This window comes from Camelus bactrianus, chromosome 3 (genome assembly GCF_048773025.1).
Source record: "Camelus bactrianus isolate YW-2024 breed Bactrian camel chromosome 3, ASM4877302v1, whole genome shotgun sequence".
NCBI lineage: Eukaryota > Metazoa > Chordata > Mammalia > Artiodactyla > Camelidae > Camelus > Camelus bactrianus.
Genome location: NC_133541.1, coordinates 77,997,349 through 78,016,331, shown reverse-complemented (window position 1 = coordinate 78,016,331; position 18,983 = coordinate 77,997,349). Strand labels below are relative to the sequence as shown.

Sequence of the window (18,983 nt, the reverse complement as noted above, 5' to 3'; positions counted from 1 at the left end):
AGTAATCAGTCCATCTGCTCAAACATTCTATTTTCCTCCCTAGAGTCACTAAGAACAAATAAAGGCTATTTATTTTATGTTATATTTTAATACAGGTAGCCTTTTTAAAGTGGGTGGGGCACTTGACATATTTCACTAGTTTCTTAATGAGTTCTATAAGAATGAGAATCTCAGCCCCCCAATTACCCACCAGCAAGAATAGAAGGCACTCTGACATGCATGCTAGGACTCTTTAAGTGTGATTTCAATATATTTAGAGACAGAAGTTTTCTTACAAGGTGAATGAACATTATCCAAAATGTGAAAGAAGTATAAAATATTATCCATTGTTTAATAGTTTTGCTGCATTTTAATTTTTAAGACTATTTCTCTGCCAAAAAAAATATGCAAACACAACATACAAAGTAGAAAATTGTGCCAATTTAAAAATCATAACCTGTAACAGCTTCTTGGACATTAAGAAATTTTATAATCTAAAATAACTCAGGAAAGCTTTAGGAAGAAGAGCCAGGACTAGCTTAAGCCCAGGTTTCTGCAAATGGCACTCATGAGGAAAAGAAGTGTGTCACAGAGTCACACAGAGGACCAAGGTTCTGGCCCAGTTCTACTACTAACTAGCTTTGGAGAGCTGGGAAAGACGAGTGCCTTCCCTTTGCTTGGTTTCTAAGAGGCTATTTAGCTCCACAGTCATGAAAATCTAAGTCAGAATCTTAAGAATAGTGTAGATGTATGCCTTTAGCCACTATGTGTGTGTGTGTGTGTGTGTGTGTGTGTGTGTGTGTGTGTGTGTGTGTGTATGTATATATATGTATGTATTTATTTTTTTTAAACAATTTGAGGCTTGACAATACCACCAGCCTGGTCTCTTTTTTAAAATAAGAGGAAACCATTATCAATGCATCTTTTCCAGATATTTGCCTAAATTTCACCTAAGGCTTCAAAAGGTGAAAAGTAAAGAGGAGAGGAGGGCAGAGAAGGGGAGGGGAGGAGAGGAGAGGGAAAAAAAGAGGCTAGCAAAATTTCCAGTTACATTAACTGGAAGTCATAATATAACCTTTATCCTAGCAGAGCAGTCAAAAGTCTTCCCTCTGCCAGAGCCTGTGGAGGCCCAGTGAACAAAACAATCTCAGAGGTGTGCCAATCAAGATGCAGAGGCAGAAGGGACTGCTAGCACTGCCCCAGAGCTATAGAGGCAAAGTTTAAGATAGACTTCCTCTGAGTTAGACAAGGCTTTCCTGTGCTCCCATTGAAGAAGATAAAGGTGTTTATATAGTAGACAAGCAGTGTGTGGTGTGAAGGGGTGCTGTTTGGGAAGGGGACAATGGAGATGAAGTGAGACAGCATGACAGATCCTGCATGAGGAAAAACAGCTGGTCAGGCTGGAACCCAAGGTAAGAATGCAGGCTTGGTGGGCATAAGGCAGGAAAGCAACACGAGCTTTTCTGAAAGACCTGCTGTCCATGTAGAAAGGTTCCACATCCTTGATGGGATGGAATAAAAGAGTCTAAGCAGGGGAGTGACATAATCAAACAGCCTTTGAAAGGTCACTTTCCAAGCAAAGTGGGAAGTGAATAGGGTGAACAGAGATAATATTTAAGGTACCAGAACAATACTCTAGGAAAGAGTTCCTAATAAATTGAACTAAGAGGACCAGTGGTCAGAGGACCCCTGATTTAAAATATATTTAACAGAGAGAAATCACACCTAGTGACCTTTATTGAATGTGTGTAATATATATATGCTGCCAAGGACTTTATAATGCATGATCTCACTGAATTCTCATAATAAATGTATGAGATTATTATACCTCTTCTGAGGCTCAGGAAGGATAAGTGACTTTCCCAGGATCATAAATCTATTAAGTGAAAGAACATGTCTTATTAGTGGGGATGAAGGAGAAATCCAGAATGTCTCCCATGATTCCAAGTGGGGAGCTAAGGTGGGTGGTGGTAATACTTTCTGAGATGGGGTACACAAGTAGAAGAGGAGGTTTTCCAATGGCTATAGGTTGGGGTGAGAGAAAGACAGAGTCAGTTTGAATAGCTTGCATTAAAGATGCCTATATGGTCTTCTAATGGAAAGTTCAGCAGGTCATCTGAAATGAGAGCCATTCCCATTATGAATTATGCACCTACAAGACACATACAGAGACCAGCTATTGTCTAGAGCTGATTTATCTCCATCAAAACAAGAATTTCTGACTTCATATCTTTCCCTTAAACCCTCGTCTCCAATATATTTCATTGTCTAAGCACAAGATTCCTGGGACAGCTTCTACCAGATTCAAAATTTCTCTGTCCAGTATATTCCCAATTGCATGAATTATGGTGGCAGTGTATTTTTAAAAGAATTTCAGAAAATGACTTAAGCTATTCAATTATCTTACATACCTCTAAGGATTTATTAGTGATAAAACAGTATCTCACAAATCTTCCTTACAGAAGAACTACAAATAATATAAAATAGTGAGGAGGGGAAGCTTAATCACCCTCCCAAGAATGGGCTCAGATTTAGCTTTAGCAACTCCAGTTCCAAAGACAAGACAGAGTAGAGAAAAGGTTAAGTACTAACTATGCAGTGGAGAAACCTGGCAGAAACCACCTCTACCAAGTGATGAAGGTTAGAATCACTAGAGATGTCAGGCAGTTTTGAGTCTCCCAGACATGATGTGACAAGAAGGGCTTTTCATTTCTGTGGTATTCTTTCCAAAAACTCACAACCCCAGTTAATCATGTGTAAAAATGACAGGCAAACCCAAATTTGAGGGGGCATTCTACAGGACATCTGTCCAGTATTCCTCAAGACTGTCAAGGTCATGAAAAACAAGTAAAGACTGAGAAATTGTCACATATCAGAGAGGGCAGGGAAATATCACAACTAAATGCAATGTGGTTGCCTGGATTAGATCTGGGGAAAGAGGACATTAATGGAAAAGCTGATGAAATTCAAATAAAGCCTGGAGTTAACAGCAAAATATATATATACATATTATTTAAATAAAAAGTCTCATGCAGTACGTACACAGCTTTTTAGCTTAATACATAATTTTTAAAAATCTTTGCAATAATCCTGTGAGAAAGGCACTAGTATTTTCATTCTACAGATGAGAAAAGTGCAGCTCATTACTGTTTAAAAAATTCATTAACAATAGACAGTTAATAGGTACCAGAGTTGGAATGTACTTTTACACCACCACAGCTGCCACAGGGGTTTCTATTAATAACTTTTAGAGTCATTGGTTCATTTGACATGGCCTGGAGCCCTGCTTTTTAATCTCAGAGTCAGCCTACAGCCAACTGATATCCAGAATCTTGGAATCAGAAGAAATCTCAAAAGACTGTGATATCCAATTACCTTCTCTACACTCCAAAATTAGGACCCTCTACCTTAATGACACTCAGGTAAGACATACCCTAAATCATCTGGCCTCTATTTTTCCCCCCTTTTCTTACTCATATGTATCTCATTAATACCTTCCTTAAGTTTTTAATTTGTTTTCTTAAGTGCTGCAAAGAAATCCTTTCACTAGAAAAGAGACTAAGACAGAGACTTAATAGCAGCTACTAAAGAAATATATTATGAAACTTCATTTTACTATTTAGGTACCAAGTTAGAGATATACATTCTTTAGGTATGGGTAATACTGACATCATTTCACCACAAGAATAAGCAGGTGAAAGCGTGGTCACAGACCCAGAGAAACACTTGAGTTCTGGGTCCTGAGAGAGGTTGTTCAAGTGACCGTGTGAGTTGTGCCAGAATGCAGACCCAAGTCCTGATGGAAACATATGATACTCAAGATGTGCCAAGTTTTATTTTTTAATAGCTGAGCTTCTAATTGGCAACAAAAGAAATCCTGTGCCAGCTGCTGAGGAAATAATGTGCTGGGAGCTGGCAGGCACAGGCACTTAGGAAGCCAACAGGTATGGATATGGATGCACAGCGGACACCAAGGTGCTGGTGCCTGGAAGGCAGCTTCAGCCATCCCAGATAAAGCACATGTGGTGCTATACTCCCTACGAAGTGGGTCTCTGGACTATGCCCCCGACATTTAGGAGAACAACAATGGTGGGCATCTGGGAAAGGAAAAGAACATCACTTTCCTCAAACTCTGCCTGCCCATTAGCCTAGATTAACTTAGGTTAGCTTCTGAGATACAGCAAGCAGATTCTGAGGTTATCACCAGCCAGAAAAACATCAAAGTGGGGAAAAGGGGCATAAAAGCATCTTGGTTGGCTCAACTGCCATAATAAATTATCATAGACTGGGGGACTTAAACAACAAGTATTTAATTCTCACAGTTTTGAAGGCTGGAGTTTAAGACCAGAGGGCTAGCATGGTAGAGTTCTGGTGAGAGCTCTCTTCCTGGCTTTCAGACTGCTGCCTTCTTGCTGTGTCCTCACATGGCAGAGGGAGAGAGAACATGCTCTCTGGTGTCTCTTCTTATAAGGGCACAGATCCCATCACGAGGGCCCTACTCTCATGACCTCACGTAACCCTAATCACCTCCCTCAGAGGCCCCATCTCCAAACACCATCACGTTGGGTGTTAGGGCTTCAACATAAGAATTTGAGGGGCAGACACAAACATCCAGGCCATAACAAGGGGAGATACAAGGAAAATGGAATGGACCTGGGCTCTGACAGGACAAGAGGAATAGGGAGAAATGAGGCAGGGACAGAGACTCAAAACAAGAAGTAGACCTGGGGAAGAAGTGGCCTTCCTTAGGCCCTTCAGCCCCATCTCTGACCCTCTTTTTTCCTATGCACAGTCTTTCTTTCACCATACTCCCCTCGCTCTGTTGTCAAAAATAGAGGTGGGGACATACAAATTTTCTAGAATAATTATTTTGAGAGTGCATAAAAATTATGAACGTAAAGTTAATGATCCTACTTGGAAGTTATGTCAAGGAGGGACCTTTTTTTTTAATCAAAGAATTAGACATCTCAATTGATGGTTTAAAAATAATAACCACAAATAAAGATAGACCCAGGACAGACCACTCATGATCTCATCTCCTGCATGATCCTCTCCTTACCTCTTCCTTCTCCTCCTGTGGTCAGGCAGGGTGTGTGTTACAGGACTATGTTACAGGACACAGCTAATTGATTATATAACCACAAATAGGTCATAAGTCAAGCTTTTTTAAAAGAATGATTCCTTTGTCATTTTTAAATTAAAATAATTTTAAGTGGTTCCATTTAATAATTTTTACTATCACTAAAGGAAGTAAAAAATGAGCAAATGTAACAATGAGCACATGTTTCTAAAAAGAGGTGAGGCATTTAAAAATCACAAAATAAGAATAAAAATTATTTAAGACTTTCCCAACACATTTAAAATAAGTCTTTGGAGCTTAGAGCCCTACTTACTTCAAAAGCTGCTCTGTCTCCTGAACACACAGTAAAGAACTAAGGTAATCATCCAGAGAATTCAACTGGAAGAAAACACAGTGCAGACGCTTGTGGCCAGAAGGTACCTCAGAAGTAGATGATCTAATCACAGACGGTCACACTATTCCCCGTCATACAGAGACAGGGGTCCTTTAAGACAGAATAGCCTGATAAAAGATCAGAGCCCCTTGGATTACAAAGGACTTTCAATTGCAGAAGCCCTGCTGGTACAACTGACTCACTTACTCAACAAATATTTACTGAGTGCTTACTATTTACCAGGCATTGCACTAGGCTTGGGGACACAGTAATGAACAAAGGAACAGAGGCCCAGCCCACAGCAGCTTACATTTTAAAAGAGGGACACAGGCATTGAATAATTTCACAGTGTGCTGGTTTAGCAGAGGGTCTGCGTAGGGAAAACATCCTGAAGAGAGATTTAAGACTGTTAGTTTTCCTGCAGCTGTTCATCTAATTCCTCTAGTATTTATTCATTCACTTGCTATTCCATAAACACTTATTAAGCACTTAAGGGGGGCAGCCAGTAAGCTGGAGAATGTGCTTAGTAGTGAGGATGAAAGATACATAAGATTCGGGGTTCCTCTGCCTGAGGAGCAGATGCTCTGGTGGTGAAGACCACAACACATTTACCTGTAAGACAATGAACGTCTGACATACTATGAGAGCAGGAAGGCAGGAGAAGCCTACTGTCTTGGGGATAGGGTGACTATCCTGGAAGAAAAAAAAGGGGAAGCGCATTTCAGGCCAGGACAGTTTCATGCAACTGTCCTGCATGAAGATATGAGGATTGTGAGGAGTCCTTGAGGAAGGCAGGTAAGAGAAGGGCACTGTAGTCTGACAACTGATCTTGAATCCCAGCTCTGTGCCCTTCCCCAGCTGTGTGAGCTTGGACAAACTGCTTGAGGACCCTCAGGCTCCTCATCTGAAAAATGGTGCTGGTGATATGATCACCTTGTTGTATTACTGAAAAGCAATGTACATAAAAACAGTAAAACCACAACACCAAGTTCCTGGTAAACACTCCACGGTGGTAATTAAGAGAAGTGGTAGGGAGTGAGGACGGCAGGCAAGTTGAGGTCAGACTGCTAAAAGAGCCAGGTAAGCTGGACTAAGGTATTTCCCCTGTAGCTACCTAATTTGAAATCATTATCTGCTACCTCTGACCTCGTGCCCTATCTCAGGAACAGTAAGTTTACATGCCAGCTATGGAGCTAAGTGTTTTTACATATGTGATATCATTTCATTGTCACAGCAAATTTGTGGTGGGTATACCACCCCAATCTTCATTTTACAACTGAGGCTGAGTGAGGTCCAATGTTATGCCAAAAGGGATACAGCTATCAAGTAGCAATTTTATTCTGCCTCTTTTCCTGCCTGCACCCTGCACTACCTAGCTCAGCTCTTATCTTAGTGCCCGCCTTGATCAGCAGTCCTTCATCTCCACCCTCAACTGTCCAGAATGGCCTACTTGCTGCCCCAGGCTTGAAGCTTTCCTGGATAGCTGCCTTAACCAACCCACCCCTTTGGCAGCAGCTTCCTGAGGATCACTCCCCTCCACCACCTGCCAGCTCCAGCTGGGGCCGGCACTCTGCTGCCCCTCCCGGCCTTGGCCAGAACCTCATCTGCTCCAGGAGTCCTCAGCTCAGTCCTGACATGTCATTTCCCTGTTATGTCAAGATCTGAAAGAACAGTTTCATTTGCTGTGGATTATTCTGAGAACTTTCCAAGGTTTCCACTCCAATAATGTGGCACACATACACATGACAAACTCGGTTTATTATGTGCTTAGTTAGCTTCTAGATACAGGTTATATTCAGGAGAGCTTCTCACAGGTTTACCTCATTGAACACTTTTATTAGCTTCTGTGTCCACATTGAGGCAAAAAGGAGAAGGACCCAGAGTCCCACAAGAGCCACTAATGTTTCCACTCACACAAGAGATCCTCAGAGGCCTATTATGACTGAACACTCTAGGCCAGGCTGATTTATTAAATTATATATTTTGAATTTGGTTACATCTAATAACACAGTCTTATTTTCTCAGTGGTTGTCTTAATAGGGATCCTTGAAAAAATAGATAAGATTCACTTGAATGAACAGGTAGCAGTGTATTTACATTCTGTTAAAGGTAAAACTTGGACTGACTTGTCACAACTAAACAACAATTTTGTACATCTGTTAGAGTCCCAAATGGAATGTTGTCATCAAGTTACAGTACTGACTAACTGTCCCTTCAAGACAGTACAAGAAGTAAGGCACCCAAGCTAAAAAGTGCAAGATTCTGTGCAATGAATGGTAAAATGCAAGCAAAAGTCCCCACTGAACAGTCCATAGGACTGCAAGTAGGAAGAAATCATTCAAATACTGCATTATAGGTAACAATAAATGTGTGAACATAATCACAGATTTGCTATTCTCTACTCTTCTTTGTTCTGGCTTGTGATATTAGTCAAATTCTGTCTATAATCATGACATAAAGCAAAAAGTACAATCAATGAAGAATGCTAGCTGCCACAATCTAGTAGAGAACACAGTTAAGAGCAAGTCATATGCATTACTTTTTCAGGAGACCATTCTAATCAGAGGGTTGTCTAAAGTCTAGCCTTTTTTATTTTTTGAAAAATATTTTTGTACCTGGTGAATTTTTCAACTATATCACCCTGAAGCATGACTTAAAAAGTAATTAAGTGATGACAATGCATTTGTTAACTGGGTTAAACTCAACATCCTGGCTCTAATGCCCACGACTCTCCCAAGTCCTGCGCACCAAACACTTCAGGCAAATGCAGTCAGCTGCCTAAGCCAGCAGCTGACAAAATTTACCATGAAGTAAGTTAGGTAGTTTGAAATTGAGGTTCTTACAAATAATATGAATTTTGGGTTCAACAACAAAGAAAAACAGAATTCATTTAACCCTCTGCTTGATGGGTAGGTAAGCTGTATTCCTTTTCTCTTTTTATTTTCTCTGCTATATGACTTTTTTGGTTACAATGGCAGTTAAGTTCTTATCAAAACCTTTCATCAGAGGTAGTTTAAAATGCATAACAAGTGCACAAAGGCACCCACTTCCCCTTTCTGAACAAAGTCACAGTTTGCGATATGATTTCTTTTTTGTTTGCATTTTGGTCTATATATTTGCTTTAAACTGATTTTCATAAAGTAAAATCTCAGTATTTAAGTATAAGTAAAGAAGCTTACATAGTAAACACTTAGAACCATCATTCTTTGATCCAGTAATCATCCAATAAAATATTTTTGGGCACATGCTCCCAAATTGTGTATACTTATGTACCTATAAATGCAATATATAGGCTACCATGCTAATATATAATGTTCTTTTCAAAACATTCAAAAACAAAAAAGCAAAAATTAGAAAAAAAAAGATTCTCTAATATTTTCTTCTGGCACTTCCCTTATATTTCACCTCCTGGATATGAACATCCCACTTTGGAGGCCTCTGCTTTAGTCAAAATATAACTTTAGTTTAGCTCTAAAGACTACTCAAAATAAAAAAGAAAAATTTTCTTTCAAAAAATGCTTATTTAAACAGTCTCAATTTAGAGGACCTTAATTAGTGCATCTGAGATATACGCACAGCATATAGGATTATTAAACATACAGATAAAGTATTAGTAAACAGAAAAATGAATTAAACTTTACTAGTTAGAGGCAAATCTTATAGTAGTTTATATTATTTTTGTCATAACTGTTGCTTCAAACATAATAGAAGAATGATCAACTTGAAACCTATTAAATATTATATACAAAGCAAATAACTCTCCAATAGTCTTTGAACAGGAATGCTGATCAGAGTATAAAAATTTAACTTAAACACACTTCAAGTAAAACTACTCCATTTTCAGAAACATGAATGAATAAAGCTAGCCAAAGTGCTACATAGGTAAGAACTGCAACTGATTCAGTTTCAATAGGTGTAGAAAAAGGATGACAATGCACTTAAAACTTGTGCTCACTGGAAAAACTAATATTGGGTTGACATGTTCAAAGCAAGAGGGAGAGTCAACGTAGTTCTTCGAATAAATAAAGTCTTGATATCATCTTAACCTGAAATTCTCCTGTAACTGAGAAGCAGCAGAATTTTAGCTTGACTGATCTAGGGCAGGGGTCAGCAAACCAGGGGCCAAGGATCTAATATGGCATTCACTTGTTTTTGCACAGTCTGCAACTGAAGAATAGTTTTTACTGTTTTTTAAAATTGAAGTACAGTCAGTTACAATATGTCAGTTTCTGGTGTACAGCACAATGTCCAGGGCATGCATATACATACATATATTTGTTTTGATAGTCTTAGTTTTCACATTTTAAAAATGGTTTTTAAAAATCAAACATGGAAGAACATTTTGTGATGTGAAAATTATACAAAATTCAAATTTCACTGTCATAAAGTTTTATTGTAACACAGTCATGTGAATTGGTTTCTGTGTTGTCTATGGCTATTTTCACTCAGTCATCAGAGTGCAAAGTTGCCACAGAGACCTGTGGCCCACAAAATCTAAAATTGTTATTATCTGTCCCTCTACAGGCTCCTTATACCCAGTATAGGTAATTGATCTTAATCCCTTCAATCCCACACTTCCTCTTTCTTATTCTAGTCATACACTGTGGGAGGGTTTCTTTTTTCCTTCTGTTTCTATAGCCACCTTTGCTCTCATTATGGTTACTTTCTCTTTATCTACAATTTTGGCTTTCAGATGATACAAACTCAGTCATTTTCTTACAGGCTTTCTCTGATACCAACTAACCTTCCTAACCTTATCTGCAACTACAATGTTCATGCTTTGCAAAGCTTGCAAAATAAAATGTATACCCATTTTTCTGCCAGTTTTTTGCCTTTTTTAAGAATGTACTTTCCACCTATTATGCTCATCACCAAAGTTCCACCTACCATCATAAAAATCCTACCAAATTTCAAGGTTCACCTCTCCTATAAGACACTGCAATCTTCCCAGTTGTAAAGACTGCTGTAATTCTCATTATCTCAATCTGGTATTAGATTTATTGATTTATTTATGTCACATAGATTTATTGTTTGTGCCTTATTATCAGTAAACTATATATATTTGGAGGCCAAATAGTGTTTGGTATATCATATTCATTCATACTCTAGCCGTCTTGCCCTGTCTCACACACACACAAAACCAACGTAAATTGCCTAGCTCATAGTTATTCAAAAGGTCAGACCCGTAACAGAGAAGCCTTCAGGTGGTGCAAAGACTTGAAATTAAATAACAAAGAATCAAAAAATAACACCACCATTCTCTTTTCGATATTTTTCAATTGTTATGATTACATCAAGAAGAAAACCTCAATTTGTGCTACTGTGGTTTTAACTCTACTAATCTTTGATAATCTCCCTTTTCAACAAAGAGAAAATAATTCTCAGGCTTAGAGCCTTCTGTAGGCAAGCATTTCTAGCTACAATTTAATAAAAATGCTTTGTTTTTTATTGCAATTTATTTTACAATTTACTTCTATTTATGGCATGAATAGTGGTTTTCAATGTAATGAAATAAGTATTTTCAGTAAGTAAACTTAGGTTAACAAAAATTAGGTGACTTAAAAATATGAAGCAATTATAGCAAAGGCTGTATGCATATATGACAGAAATTAATGGTATTACATAAAAATCAGAGAAATATTTGGTGGTAGCAAATAATAAAGCCAAATGACTTTAATCCATCAACTGTCCCGTTGTTAACTACCTACAAAACTAAAAGGAAATCATGTAAAAGACTAGATTTATGCTTCTGAGACAGTGGTTCTCAACAGGAAGAGGGGGTGACATTTGATAAAGTCTAGAGATACTCTTGTTGTCACAACTGGTGGGGGTAGGGGTGGTTGAGGGAGGGCTACTACTGGCATCTAGTGGCTGGAGGCCAGGGACACAGCTAAACATCCTACAATGCACAGAACTGCCCCCACAACAAAGAATTATCTGGCCTTGAATGTCCACAGTGCCAATGTTGAGAAACTGCTTTAAGAGAGAGAGCAAGCTCTACATGTAACCACCCTTTGCCCATCACTATAAATCATCCTCTGTCTAGCACTCTGTCCTTATTTGATCTCTGCCACTGATCTTCCACCCAAACCTTTCATTATTTTACACCACCCACACAACCACTGCCCTCCATTAGCAATTAGAATTTTTAAAATTGATTGCACTGAAGAGTCCCCGTTCTTTATATGCTAATACTATGCCATCAATATTTAGATCTAACTTCCTAATTAAACCACTGGAGTTATGAAGTTTTCAGCTGATCCTACATTATCAAATAGATTTTTTAAATAATTAAGGTAAAGATTAGTTTGAGTAAAACCTTGATTCTAACTGCTATTGATTTCATGTAGTTATTCTTCAGCCTGAATTATATAATTCATTGACTCAATTATATACTACATTTTGCAGAATAAACCCGACCTTGAATTTTTTTAATATTTTTATTAGTTATGTTAGCTTTCTTGAAAGGAAGTCTGAAGAGAACTACTTTTTCAGCTAACAACAACAAAAAATCATTAACATAAAATGAAACAACTAGTAGTTGAAACAGTTCATTTGGCTACCACTCAGTACTTTACTCTCAAATGTAATACTACCAACACATAATCCACACAGATATAACTGAGGGCAACGTGTTTACAAGAAAGGTCTTTGAAGCTATTTTGTGGTTAGTGTTTTCTTTCTCTTTCTCTTTTTTTTTTTTTTTTTCAAGTTAAGTTCTTGAGAACAATTCAGAAACAGGTAGCACCTGTCTTTTTTTTGTTTTTCCAAATTAGGAGTAATTTTTACCCTTGTAACAGTATTTAAATATGGAAAAATAGTGTGTTCTTAAAGTAATGATCCTATCATAGTCTTCACTTGACTTTAAGGCTCTTTATAATGAAAGTATTTCCAAATTCAGCATTTACTATATGTTAACTTTAGTGGTTGGCGTAGCTTGGAGGCATTTCTTTTCTTTGAGTTCAAGTTGATTTAACTCCTAATTCTAACATGCCTGTGGTAAAACAATAGTGAAGGTGAAACTGAACCCCTTTCATTTCAGAGCCACAAAACACTCTACCAACAGAAAAGTAGCATTATATTCAACATCTACAAACTACAGAAGTGGCAGTTATCAACACTCCCACTGTGAACAAAGGAAACCAACACAGAATGAGATTAGGATCACAGTCACACAAATTTCAGGCAGAAGATACACAACTCATCAGATTTTCCTTTCTCTTAGGTCACTAGAATGGAGATCTTCACATCAGGACTGACAGAGACCAACTACATGTCCAACTGTGCTTGGCCCATCTTGTTATCATTCATTCATTCATTCTCTTTGAAATCAATTGTTGAATACTGAGCACTGTGCTAGGCAATGAGCACACAATACTGTACTGAACCAGCCAGATCCACAGATCCTGCCTTCCAGGAGCTTGTCATTAGTTTTCACGCAAACAGCCTGTGCATCCCCACCACTTGCAATCCCACCTTGCTCCTGAGTCAACTGCCAGAGAAAAAAATTAGGTGCACAGAGAACAAGAGAGGGACTGAACAGGTATATTTTAAATTCCTATTAGGATTAAAAAAACACACTATCCCTCAAAAAGCTTAAGATACCAAGTGCAGTGTGTGTGGCAGGAGATACGTAGCCAGTGGGGATACACTCGATAGGCTGGGGAGCCCTAAAGGACAGTGAGAGGGAAAGACCAAGACCCGAGAAGCACTGTCTAAGAACATCTCAAGGAGGGGCTCAAACAAACAGAAGGAAGGGTAAAAGGTAAACAGAGGATCTAATTCCTTCTCAACAGGAGCCCTGGGTAGAGCCCTTCTGTTTCTGTTAGAAAATGTACTTTGTTTCCTTGCAGGAAGCATTTGCTGGCCATTACCTAGGGCCAAAGTTACGGGTTACCAAGGAGAATACAGCCCTGCTCAGGCCTCTGGATTCCTCTTCTCCACGGTGAAAGTGCCCCTGGTCCAGTCTCCTCCTCCACTCAGCTAGTCCAAAGTACAGTGTACCCAGGAGGTCTCGTGGAGATACTAGAGTTTTCCCAAAAATGTTTGAAAAGGGAAACCCTATAATGCTGGAGGTAAAGATAGGAGAACTTTTCTCTACTGAGCTGTGCAGAGACACTACTCAGTATTACCAGGGGCATCTGTAGGGCATCTTTCAAAAGGACTCTGCCTCATACTTTAATCTGACATACACAGATTTATGGCCTAAAACAGCACCTTTCGAACTGAGTCACAACCTACTTGTGGGATGTGAAATCAAATGGGTCCAGCCAATATTTTATAATGAACTAGAATAAAACCAAACAGCACAGAATAGGAAATATTAGAGTACATTGTTGGTAATAAGAATAAACACTGTTTCATGGAACTTTTTTCCATTTTATACATACATATGACTCACTATCTAAGTCTACCTGGTTCCTGAGCAAGAATACACATAGCAAGGGAGCCTATATAATTTTGCTTAAATTGGGTTGCCATATGAGTGATTTTTTTAAAATTGTGAATCACATGGTGTGGTGGTATATTGAAAGAGTGGAATGGAAATTTAAAAAAAAATATGATTCCAAAAAAATCAGTTTTTCATCTGAAAAAGAAAGTAGAAGTAAGAATTTTTAAACTTTTCTCAAAATATTTTAATTCTGTAACTTTCACACTCATTCTTTTGTCCTAATTATCTTTCATTTGGCTTCCCTGAACTTGTATGTGTGGGAATACATCTAGTTTTGTTATAAACATTCTTTCAGTCTCATACAATGGACAGAAACAAAAGGTGAGAAATAACTAAAGACAGGACATAGGTTTGGATGCACAGAGCCAAATCCTTACCACAAACAGCCCAGGCCAAATCCTGTCCCTCCGTGTGCCAAACCACTGGACAGAATCTGGACCAGAAGCAGGCTCCCTTCTCCCTTGGAACAGCCTTTAAAATGCCAGTTTCTCAAATCACTGGGCAAAGGACCAACAACCCTCTAGGATATGGAGCCCCAAATAGGATCATGGCCAATTCATCTTTTTAAGTAGAACTGAATTTGTTGGTGTATCATGATTTTTGTAAACTTTTAAACAAAGTTGATAAACAAAGCAGTACTTTCAAATGTGGGTTTTTGAAAAATAAATTAGTTTGCTTGAAATTCGTAGTCCCTCTCATATCTTTAAGTCCCTGCTTCTCTCTTACCCTTAAAAAAAAGGAAGCTATCATACCCACCCTGGTCTGAATGTCAGCACCATCCAGAGGCTTCAGGTGGTTATAGCCTTGGGAATTTCATCCCTTGAAATCCCCAAATACATCTAGGGTCATATGTCCAATCTTCTTGAATTCAGGAGCCACGAGTTTACCACAGAAAATTGTAATAGATTAATCTATTACTTAATCTACACTTAATCTGGAGAGGACTGTCTACACCCTGAAACTAACCACAATGGCACCACATAACACCAGGGGCATTGTACTTACATCTTAATGACAACTGTGTTACTGGTGAATTAAATGTTTTGGCTTTGGAGTCATCACTGGCAGGCAGATTCAGCCCAAGACTGGTGTGGGGAAGAAGATGACTTGTCACTCAGTCAAATCTACAATTATAATTCTGTTGCATTCTCTGGTTTTATAAATCCTTAGTAATTAAATCTGTAACATAGTTGCTTTATGTTTATTTTGTTAAAAAATAACTTTGATCATTAAGTGATAATATTTTTCAAAGTCTCAATCCAATGGAGTAATTAAGGATGCACCTCACCAATACTGCCATCTACAGAGAATTTACCTAATATACATGAACACTGAAAAAGAGAGCAGAAGTAATATTTTTAATCTTATCTCAAAATATTTTAAATCTGTGTTTTTCATGGCAATCAAACGACTAGATATCAGAGTGAGAGTCTTAGCAATATACAGCTGATTTATATTCATGCCCCCAAATTTACTGTAAAATCAAGCAAAAAGCTTTTAAAAAATATAATACTTCAAATTCCTTAGGTTTTTTTCCTATGAAGTCTACCATCCTGTATATGTATACAACTGGCAATTTATTTTTTTTCTACCCACTTTCCCATTCCTTAAATTAAAGGAAATTTCTTGAGCTTCCAGATGGTGACACTTAATCATAAAGATAATATATGCTGATGACAAGTCTGAGCCAATTAGAGGCATCTAAGGTAAATGTTACTCAGAAAGCAGTTAGATTTGGTGGTGGGACAGTCCCTATAGCACCATCAGGCACTTCCTCTACTAAGTGGCAGTTTCTAAAACTTACTAAGTAAATAATTTTAGGCAGATTATCACCTTATTGAGAAGTTCACATTGCTGCACTGCAGCTCATCATACAATTATGTACGCTTCAAACCTTAAAGTAGGAGACATTTCATTTTCAGCTGACTAGGGAATGCATACACAGCAGATCTTCAGATAAACACAGAAAAACTTGATCAAAACAGGATGTTTATGTATACGTTATTCAATGCTCAAATATTTTGAAACATTTTAAAACAATAACAACTCCTAAATTTTCATTCAGAAGTTTTGCCTTTCTTATACACACTTCTGCCATTAACAGTGGTGGAAATCTGGAAGAGAAGGGTGGCCCTTACAGAGTCCCACAAGTATCCACATCCAGAATCCCACACTGCAGTCTCCAGTGCCATAAAATAGAAAATGGCTGTTAGCTAAACTCTTTACAGCAAAAAGAAAATGGAAAATAAAATTGCCAAAAAAAAAAAAATTAGGTACAGAAGCTTCAACTTGTTAACAGTTAAAATTACACCTTTAGATTCCCTATAATAAAGGGCCTGGTTCTAAAATGAGTGTTGAAAAGAAGTCTCCTTATCTAGGGGTAAAAGAAAGGAAAGAAAGAAGAAAGAAGGAAGGGAAAGAAAATAATTTTCAATGGATAAAAACATGAGAACATATGGCATCATTCACATCGCCAAACCACTACCTGTTTGGATCTTCAGAGGAGGGATGTGGGATATTCCTGTAACCCCAGGGAGAAGGCTTTCTGCATACATAATTTAAATAAATCACTCCAACGCATGAAAGAAGAGCAGCGGAACTCTTCTCACTAATTACCGCTGCCTGGACTCCATGTGTTGCTTCTTCTTTAAAGCCACACTAGTTCATTATTCTGCCTTCAACTCTCTTAAATGATTCATTCCCCCTTCACTCCTGAGCAGACTCTGCAGGGAAGCTAATGTTTAAGTTTAATTTCTAGTGCCACTTGCTTTGGAGAGCTTGATGAGGGGAAGAAGGAAGAATCTAATTTAATAATTCTGTCATGATTTGGAGAGGCACCCTCCGCCCCTCACCCCAAAAAATAACTAGACAAACAAGACCCTCTGGCAAGCTATAATCGTGAGCAAAGACACCAATTGGGGAAGCAGGGCCCACGTGCGGTGGGAGCTGTCATCCAAGGGAAGTGGCAGCCGGCGAGGAGGAGGGTGAGTGGGAGAGTCAGACTGCTGCTCGCAGCTGCACCGGCCTGGGCGCTCCCGGAGAGAGCCGGCTTTCACTTGAATGATGCTGAACTCTCTCCCAGACACTAGGCGGGTAGAAACCGAAGGACAGGGAGCTGTCGCTTCGAGAGGGACAGCCCCCGGTGCTCGCCACGGGCTTCCCCAGAAGCCCGAGCCCGCGCGCAGGGCACCCGGCTCCACTAGGTCCAGGGTGCCTTCCGCGCGCCCCAGCTCACCGCCCTCCGCCTTACCGTCCCAGCTCCGACTCCACCTCGAAGAAATCGTTCAAAGCATCCCTGTTGGAACCGTCGATCCAGTAATCCGGGATGAGGCTCCCGGCCCCCGGGGCCACACTGGCGGTGACCGAAGAGCAGGACGAGGCTGAGCACGAGGGCACCGTGACTTTGAGCATCTTCGCGGCGGGACTCCGGAAGCTGCCGCCGCTGTCGCCTCTGTTGCCGAAGCAAGCAGCCCCGCCGCCCGCCGCCGCCTGCAAACGCAGGAGCAAGAGGTGGCGTCCTTCACACACACGCACACACCCACCGCCGCCGCCTCCCCCGCCCGGCGCCCTCAGCCGCGCTTGGGCTGCAGCTCCTTTTCTACACAATTCGGAGAGAGAGTGGGCGGAGAAGGGGGCAAGGAACTGGCAAAGGGTGTGGAGGGAGAACCCGAGTCGCCGTCAGCCGAGAGAGAAGAGGCGGAGGCACTGCAAAAGAGAGAGGTTCCCTCCCCCTTCGCTCCTTCCCTTCCCACCTCCCCTCCTCCCTCCGCCGAGCTTTCCAACCCCCTCCCTTTTTCCCTCACCCTCCCTGGCAGTGGCTGCGGCGGTGTCGGCTAGGGCGGCTCCGGATGCAGGAGCTTGAGAAGGCACAAGGACCAGGACATCATCCCACGGGCCCTCCCCGGGGAGCCAGGAGCCTGGAAGGGACCACGCGCATTGGGACACCCCGGGAGTGGCGGGCGCCCAGCGCGCTCTGGGAGCACATGGGTCTGGGTGGCAAGCAGGATGGTGAGAAAGAGACCTGGCTGTTGGCGCAACTCATTTCTCCTTGATCTTGTCTCGCTGGTGAGCCCCTCCCACCTAACACCAGCTAACCAGCTATTTCTTGTTCCTCCCTCTGTCAAAGGTTATACTGACAGCTGGGAAGGGTGTCCTATGGTCGCAGATCCCCCAGGGATCCTGTGCCAGGAGCTAGTGAAAGCTGGAGGAAAGGGAAGCGCCTGGATCCACGCTGACCTGACTCACCTTTGAATGAAGTCTTCAGTTGGAATAGATGCTGATGGCTGGCACTGCCTCCTTTGACTGTTGGAGCACCTGAAAGGGCAGATATTTGCTATGTCTAGTTGACTCCCAGTTTCTGAAGACTAGCAAAAGAAGTGGCCCCGAAGGGCCCTGTGGAAGCCAACTAGTCTGGCCCTCGGCCTTAAGGCGGGACTTGTCATCATTCATGACAGAGTAGATTGCTACATTTAAAGCTCTTTCCTCTTTCCAAGAGATGTGTTCCATCACAAGCATTCTAATGGCTGTCCATCAACCTTCAGGCTACCCTTCTAAGTACTGGTTAAATCTATATCATCTATATTTCTACCCTTGAACATTTTTCTTTTTAGATTTCAGCAGAGATGAACAATAATTAGTCATTATGTTCTGTAATAAATATTTGTATATTATATAAAGACATAATATCAGATCTCATTTCTCGCTAACTCTAAGCCCTTTATTTAATCTTACTTCACAGGTGTTACTCTTAGTCCTTTTTTTGGTCTGACTTTCCTGAAACATGCACTAAACTCTTCTCAGTGTGTCTCAATTCCTGATTATACCACTAAACACAGTCCAGTAGTCTCTTCTATTATTGATTAATTTCTTACTCTTAATCAATATAGCTTTTGTGCTATATTGGTGAACTACCAAAAAACAAAAACAAAACACCAAAAATCTAACCAATTAATGATAGGAATGTGACCCTTAGTTGATTGGGAGTGAAAAATAAATACAAAAACTATCCGTCACAGGTAATTTTATGAAGATGAGCATATGCTCAGTTTACAAATGGCCTAAAGAATAGCAAGTATATGCAGATTCTTACAAATTCAATT

General features: G+C 40.0%; 1 protein-coding gene across 4 annotated transcripts in view; it reads right to left on the bottom strand.

The window, feature by feature from the left end:
- Window positions 1-18,421, bottom strand: part of CAMK4 (calcium/calmodulin dependent protein kinase IV) — a 199,647-nt gene extending 181,226 nt beyond the window's left edge. For 2 of the 4 annotated variants that reach the window (XR_012505574.1, XM_045507854.2), the window contains exon 1: window positions 17,135-17,433. Coding sequence is in view for 3 of the 4 variants with exons in the window: in XM_045507854.2 (XP_045363810.1) it covers window positions 17,135-17,295 (161 nt within the window). In the remaining variant the exon portion in view is untranslated. Of the gene's footprint in view, window positions 1-17,134; window positions 17,561-18,129 lie in introns of those variants that run through there. The other 2 variants (XM_074360453.1, XM_010971479.3) reach the window with 2 other exon arrangements.
- Between the last annotated feature and the right edge of the window lie 562 nt (window positions 18,422-18,983).